The 8,062-nt window shown below is 41.3% G+C and overlaps 1 protein-coding gene across 1 annotated transcript in view; it reads right to left on the bottom strand.

Annotated features, from left to right (window-relative positions):
* Positions 1 to 1,848: 1,848 nt before the first annotated feature.
* The window catches only part of EZR (ezrin), a 33,620-nt gene continuing 27,406 nt past the window's right edge, over positions 1,849 to 8,062 (bottom strand). Inside the window, 7 exon segments of the mRNA XM_030447974.1 lie at positions 1,849 to 2,052; positions 2,402 to 2,653; positions 3,492 to 3,584; positions 3,867 to 4,027; positions 4,717 to 4,847; positions 5,719 to 5,882; positions 7,151 to 7,247. Coding sequence (XP_030303834.1) covers positions 1,888 to 2,052; positions 2,402 to 2,653; positions 3,492 to 3,584; positions 3,867 to 4,027; positions 4,717 to 4,847; positions 5,719 to 5,882; positions 7,151 to 7,247 — 1,063 coding nt within the window. The 3' untranslated portion in view covers positions 1,849 to 1,887.

The raw sequence follows: 8,062 nt of genomic DNA, 5'->3' as shown, positions 1-8,062 counted from the left end.
CACAGATAGGAATACTTCTTAGAGAAAATAACTATTATCTTGATAAATTTATATGCTTTCATTCTGATCTTGATGTTCTATAACTATTCAGAGAGAATAAAAACTAGTTTAACTGCTTGCTGCAAGTGGGTGATACAATTCACAAAAATCTACCAAGTCAGTATGACTTCACAGGGCCCTAAAAACCTTTGTCCTGTGGCCACATGCCTTTCAAGTGATTCTGTATCATGGTGCTTAAAATCAGAATATATTAATTTAAAAATTCATAAATTCTGTCAGGCAGAGGAGGGACAGCTGTTGATTAACTGTAGTTTAACAACTGTTACCAGTGGTGCTGCTGTATCTGTCTTCCCTGGGACTGGGGTGAAGACAGTCATGCCAGTCACCACAGCAGGTATTCTCCTTTCTTCCCTTCCAGGTCAATGTGGCTTTTAAAGACTTAAGAGTTAGAGACACAGGGATTCATATGCTAAGCTCAAGAACTAAGCAGTAGCACACATTACACAAAACACACCCCACACAATAAACAACTGACTCCACATCCTTTGTTACTTTGCAGATCTTTTATTTATATGTTTGCTGCTGCAAATAAAAAAAAAAACAAACCACACAAGATTCAACTCAAGTTTAAAGCAGCATAGATGTTGTAAATGGAGAAGAGCTGACAACGTACTGTATCTCACTTTCTAACAGATTTTCAAGGAAAGGGGGAGATTAGTGGAGAAGGAATGGTCACAGAAATGCTCTCTACTAGAGAGAATACAACTGTGATATAAACAAGCAGTCCCTTCATCTTTGGAGTCTGAAACTTTAAATCAAACATTTAAAAAAATTAGAAAATTTGTTAGAAAAATAGGTGCAGTAAAATTGTATATATTGGATTGTGTATATATGACAATTTTCATTAAGTAAAAAAATGATCTTTACAAATAACGCTTTATAGTAAATAATCAGCAGCACTGTATCAGACTACAGTGCTGTTTAGGCATTTTTACAGATGCAAGTCATTAAATCTGAAAAGTAACAAAATATACAGAGCAAAACTATTTCCCTTTAAACTAATATTGCATATTATATATATATATATATATAAATACTACACTATAACTGATCAGTAATGAAGCTGGAATGCAAACACAGTGGTGTATTAGATTCCAACAGAGTACTTGCCTAGATGTTATGTGAGGAGGGTATCAGTGTCCCTATGCCACACTTCTGAGCCATCACTGAAGAGTTTCTCCAGTTGAGAACAGCAACCAGAAAAAGCCTGATTTCTACACAAAGTAGTTTTGAGGTGTTGTCAGTTCTTTTGTGTGCAGAGGGTGGGAGTGGAGGCATCAAGACCAAGATGAAAAACAGGGTGTAAAAACATTTGTGCATGCATGTACGTGCACATACAACAGGTGCTTACAAATCCTGAGTTCTACAGCCTGACTTCTCAGTGCTTAGACTTTACACTGTAACTAATAATACAAAGGTATATGGCACAAAATTCACCCAGTTGCTTATTTTTAGACCAAGCTGAATCCAGCACCTGCACAGGACACACATCTTCAATTAGAAGCATGGCCTGTAAAAATTCATCTTGCTTAAATAGAGATGTGACATAAGGCCTTTTGGCACTAAGCAAAGGCAGGAGCAAGTTACCAGGATCAGTGGTACGATGAGTTTTTATCTATGCTGAATTTAATAGAAGGTATGGAATAAAAGGGAGATTTAAACACCTCTGCATTTAGAGAACATGTGTTAGATGTGATACAGTGACCCCTCCTCAGGGAGAAAAAACAAAACAAAACACAACAACAACAACAAAAAACAACCCCAAAACAAGAACACAGCATTAAGATCTGCCCTTCCCACAGTCCTGTCTTCTTGTTACGTGCACCATTACATGGCTTCAAACTCATCAATTCTCTGCTTAGTGTTGCCTTGTCGGATCTGCCGCAGCGTCTTGTACTTGTCACGCCCCTGCCGCATGTTCTCCGAGTGGATAATATCATTGTGGGTTCTCTTATTTTCATCTCTAGCCTGGGCCAGCTCGTCTGTCAGTGCCTGCAATATAAAGAACATTAAATACAGATTATTATGTGAGAAGCTCTTGACAGTAGTGTTCTTTGGTGAGAGCTGACACTTGTTAGATGACTGGACAGATCAGGGATGTGGATACAACATGATACAACACATGCTCTACATAAACACTGCGGGTGATGTAAGTACTCTGAAAGCCTAAGCAATGAAAATAATCTTTATATACACCTTGCCTTTAATTCAAAATGCCTGCAGGAACTGTAAACAAAGCAGAGGTATCATGCTTTGTGTGCTTAATCAGTGGTTAAATGATCTCTTTCCCAGGAATGTTTTGTTTCCTTACTCCCCCTCCCTCCTCCAGGTATTTTCTTACCTTCAGTTGCCTCTGTACACGTTCATTCTTCTCTGCTTCAGTGATGCGTTTCTCCTCATTGCGGTCGTTCCTGATCCCCTCGCTGGAGAACTCTGCACTGTAGGCAGAGTACTCAGATCCTTCATCGTGGAAGTTATCATGGACATGGTAGTTCACTGGCTCATAGACAGGGGGTGGGGGTGGAGGCGGAGCAGTCATGACCAGGTGCAGCTCCTCCTTTGTCTTCACTAGATCCTCCTGGGCTTCCTTGGCCTTTGGGAAAAGAGTGAAAAAGATTTCATACATTTCTTGCTCTAAACCAACTTAAAAAGAACATTTCAATGCTTATCTTCCTAGTCTTGTCAAGGTACAATGAAGAGCAGTGAAAGGGGGAATTAAATCTCTGCTGCTGACAGGACTTCTTTAGTCTTGAGCAGAACTTTTTTTTTTTTTTGTTAGTAATGCTATCATCAATTACTGTGTAATGCAAGGGGGATCTAAGCAAAGAATTGTCTTCCAATAAAACACAGTATAGGAAAAAAGTTGTGTGGGAAAATAGAGTTATCTTCATCCTGTTCTCATTGGAAGAGCTGTAGGCTGTAAATATGGCTTCCGCAGAGCAAGAATGTAGATTCCTGAATTAGCATTCTAAATGCAATTTCACACTAGTGGTAGGGCACTGGAAGTGTTGGGCACACCAAGGTTTATTTTTGGGTTAAGTGCATCAAATTATTAAACTGTCCCAATTCAGGTACCAGGAAGCCATTAATAGCACACACTCCTCAAGACTGGCATCTGCAGCAGTGTGACTGCATTTCTTCTCTTGATGGATGTAACATTCTCAGACATTACATCATGGCTTAAATACACCCCTTCCTCTCCATGGCTCTAAGGTGGTGAGCACATTTTTAGGCATCCATTTTTAATTTTAACTGAAGGCTTGCTAGAAGAAAGGTGTTTTTCAGGCATATTGTACAGTCATCACAAGTCTGCCCTTCTCTGGTGGTGCAGGGATATTTGCCTCCACAAACATCATACCAGGCTAAGCACTGCTACACGCTCTGCTCAAGTGCAGAAGTTCAGAGCAATTTTGTAAACCAAAGATACTCACTCTGATTTGCCACTCTTCAACCTCACTCTCTTTCCGCTTCCTTGCCTCTTCAAGAAGTGCAATCCTGGCTGTATACTCTGCGAGCTCTGTAGCCTGTTGAATAATAAAACTGGAATTGTAAGGACTCAAAAAAAAACAAGCCAAAGGAAAGACCAAGGAAAGACCTATGGGTTATGCTCCACTGTAATAAAGACTGAATTGGAAATTAAGAACAGAAGTTTTAGATTGCTCATAATAGAAAGCAGCACCACAATGATGATGTTGCAAGGTTTAGTACTTCACTGCACTGTGCATTTCCCCAGAGAACAAGGCTTTGCCCTAACTCAAAGGGCACGGTAACATGCTTGTATATTTTATCCTTTTAATGGGTCTTACCAGCTGTTCCTGGCTCTTTATCTGGTCCATAGTTTTTCTCTCCAGCTCTTCTTTGGCCTGCAGAGCAGCCAAACGATCAGCTTCCAAGCGTTCTGCTTCCTCCTGGGCTCGTCTCCTCTCCTCTTCCAGTCGAATGGCTCTTTGGATCTGATCTGACAGCTCTGGAAAAAAATGCATCAATGTGTCCACAAGCCCGGCCAAAGCAAAGGGACTACAGACAGTCTCAGGTAACTGCAGAAGTCATGACATGCACTTGACTCCAGCATGCAATATCCCTTCACTGTGTGCCTCAAAGTGGTTATTTGCATAGTACATCAAAAAACTGAATTCAGAAGCTGCACATTATTATTACTTTTTCTCCAAGATATTTGCACCGAGGTCTGTAAGACTGACATAATTTTGATTCCCTTAATGGACATTTTACTGCAAGGACCAGATGTTGCTTTCTCTGATCTGCTCATCTCTGCATTGAAACAGAAGCTGCTGTTGCATTGGAAAGTTTTTTTCCCAAAGCACTTTTTTATCTTATGGCTTAAGTAAAAAGTACTTGAGAGCTGAACTCTTGCTGGAAGAGGCTATACTACTAAAACCCTCTTGGCAACTGGGGAAAACAGAGTTCATTCTTCCATTCCCAAACACAATCAGCAGATCTTATGCTACTTCCACATTTTGGATGATCTCAGCAGTGCATGCATATATGTGCATTTATCTCTATGAGCAAATACCAGTAAGCCTTGCCAGTGTCAGCAAGAGATCCTAGTGTCAGCAGATTTAGGTTCGGTGTAGGCAGCAACCCACATAACCCTTCTGTGGAGCACAATACACATGATCTGGTAAGCCAGTACTTTACCTTTCTCTGCTTTCTGAGTCTTCACCTCATATTCTTGTAGCCTCACCAGCAGCTCCTCCTTTTCCCTCAACATTTGCTCTTTCTCTCTCTCAATTGTCTCCCTCTTCTTCTTTTCATTTTCTAATTGTTGCCTGTTAGAAAAACAATTCATGCTTGAAGCTCACTTTCAGACCTAAGCTACAGCAAGACAAGAAAGTTGGCTGGGCAGCTCTCCAGGCAGCACAGTGGGAAGTGACTGCCACAGGCTGTTCCTTCATAACTTTGGAATTTATCCTGTTTTGCATACCCAATTTCATTAAAATATTTGTATTTTTGTTCCTAGCCACAGAAATTTAGAAACACTGAATAGATACTACTGCACAGCAGAGGAGTGTTAAGGTTTTTTTTTCTGTCACGAGGAAATTCAAGGTGTACAAACAAGAGCACTGAGGGAATGAAAACAAACAAGCCACAATCCAGGAGAAAAGCAACATGATTTATTGAATCAGAAACAACCTGCAGCCAGTGGTAGAAGTGCAATGGAACTGCTAATTCTTTTTCTATGCCTATAAGAGGTCCTTTAGTCCTCTTTCATCTCTTTGCAGTGTACACATATCCTTCTTGTTAAGTTTGCTCTCTTACTCTCAACCATTCTGGGGTCCAACACATTAATCGGGTCCTAAAACCAAAGAGTCAGGAAACCTCCTCTCTAGGTGCGTGCCACAGCACAAGAGCCCACTGTGCCTTTACTTGCACTTTCCCTTGCATCTCTGGACTTGCAAACAGGACAGCAGACTACACAGCCACAGCTCTGAGCCAGAAGAGTAATGCTCACAGTCCTGCTGCAGGATATCCTGAGCCCAGCCCTGTGAGCCAGAGCTCTGGGGCCATACAAATGCCTTATGAACATGGGATGGCTCATGGCCTTGCTTCCATGGAACCCGTGTTACCTACTGCTGAACCCGGCAGCTCCGTGTCATTTTTCTTTGCCAGTCCATCCCTGCTGTCCATATTCAAGCTCACCTTTCCAGTTGTTTCTGGTGCTTTTCCTCCCGGGCCTGGGCTTTCATCTGCTGCACCTCAATGGTGTCGGGCTTCCTGCGCCGCATATACAGCTCATGGTTGCCCATGCAGAGCTGCAGGATCCTCTTGTTAATTCTCAGACGAGGGGCATAAAACACAAAGTCCTAGAAGAGAGGCAGCACAGAGTCAGTTTTCCAACTATGCTTCCTCCTCTCCCAGCTACCAGCAGACATACCCTCTTGCCACTGATTTCACTGTAGTAGAAATATATATGCAGGCTATTTAAATATAGCAGCAGGGACTGCCAAAATAACCTGAAGCAAACACAATTGTTATTTATATTTTCTATTTGAAGTTTACACAAAATTCTTGATTTTTTCTAAAAGAGTAACTTGTCAATATCCATTCAGAGGAGACAGAGTTTGGAAATGCTGCGGAAGGTGGAATTTTGTTGGCTTTCACCAATAGCATCGCAGAAAAAAGCTACTCTCCCCCTCAAGCCTGGGTTGTTTGTTATCTGGATGAGGGCCCAACATCACACTGTGCATGACTATCCTTTAAATTGCTGAGAGGATCTGTTTCTGTTAAAGGGATTTATAAGCTATCAGTCCCTGCCAAAGCCAAACAGCCTATTATTTCTCAGGCCATATTTACCCACCAAGGACACAGTACTGGGGTGGGGGAAGAGAAGAACAGAGGCCTTTCTCAACTATTCCAGCAGTTTCACAAGACTGACAGAATAAGATCCACCTATACCAGTTATTCCACTTCTTATTCTCAATAGGTCAAAGTTGCAAATTCTTCACTAAAATAACTCTGAAAACATGTTTCTAAGTATCAAAAAGCAACAGTGACAGGTAACTACATTTCAGTTCTCCACAGAAATCACATTCTTGCCATTTACCTTGGTATTCAAAAAGGTCAATGAACACCATGGTCCTTTACTGGCTTTCACTCAGTAGTGTGGAAGCGAGCAATGAGCATTAAGATGGGAAGCCATAGGTATCCATTTGGTTTGCAGTAGCATTTGTGTGATTTTTTTTGTTTTGCTTTGTTTTTAAACAAACAACAAAAAAGTTACCCACCAGCTTTCATGCACTGGAAAAAATGGGGAGAAGAGTAGTCTCAGTATAATCTGGCCACACAGAAGACTAACAGAACTAGTGAAGAATCTCAGATTTAAGCAAAAGACTACCTAGTTTGCTAGAATAAAAAGGGACTCTGCAGTTGTAAAATCCTTGTACTTCTCCGTGTTGGATACCACCAAAATCCCTTTACTTAGGCTGCACAGAAAAACAGAAAGCTCTAAATACTAAGGCCCATTTTGCATCTACAATATCTGCAGCTTTCTCAACTCCAAAGACTGCTTTGAGATGAAACAGTATTAGCTGTTTTTATGCAGCATTCAGGAATCTCCTCTGGACATACTTACTGGTGCCTTCTTGTCAATAGGCTTTATAACAAACTTCTTGTCATTGAAAGAGATGTTTCTGATTTCACTCCAAGGGAACCCAATCTTTGGAGTCAGTCTGGAAAGAAGAGAAATACTTTTAAAAGATGCTGCAACTAACATTTTTTTCTCCACATTGCTTCTAACACACAGACTCAGTGGGATACAACACTTCACAAAGCTCTTCCAAGAAAGAGAAGACAGTGACTGAGCCAAAAACCCACAGGGAGTACAGGAAGAAGACCAGTAACTTCCTTAACAGAGACTCTTCTCTTCTTGGGCTAAACAATAGGGATGGTCCCTACCAAAGCCTTTACCAAATACCTCCTTCAGTTTCTTTGGAAACTCACCTGTGCTTCTAGGAGGCTTCTCCTACATCAAGCCAAAGTAACTCAGCTGCTCCCTACACCTTCTGGTGCCAACGGAGAACTCTACCCTGCTGCCTCCACTTCTGAAGTGCTGGGCAGGCACAAACACAACTGGCAGAAGCTGATTTCTTGCCTTTTGTTTTCTGCTCAGGATTACAGGCCAGGCTGCTAACAAGAATTCCTGCTCTTTCCTTCCCTTGCAAACTGTTCTTTCAGTCTATCCCACTAATCAGGAAGCAAAAATTCACACACTGGCCATGCAATGAGCTGTGCCACATGGCACTCTCTTATTGGAAAACACCCTTATGAAGCAAAGGGCAAGATTCAGACTCCCAGTTCTTCCTCACTGCTTAGGAGTTCAGGGCTGTCAGTTTGTTTAAAATTACTTCTTAAAGCCTCACTAATCATTTTAGATTTTCCTTTGCTTTGATTTCTCCAGATGCTTGCTATAAAAAGCATCAAGTTATCCATGGGATCAGATGTTTTTGAGTCATTCCAATACTTTACCCTTACATACCTGCCCAGC

This window comes from Calypte anna, chromosome 3, assembly GCF_003957555.1.
Source record: "Calypte anna isolate BGI_N300 chromosome 3, bCalAnn1_v1.p, whole genome shotgun sequence".
In the NCBI taxonomy this organism is placed as follows: Eukaryota; Metazoa; Chordata; class Aves; order Apodiformes; family Trochilidae; genus Calypte; species Calypte anna.
This window is presented reverse-complemented; position numbering and strand designations above follow the sequence as displayed.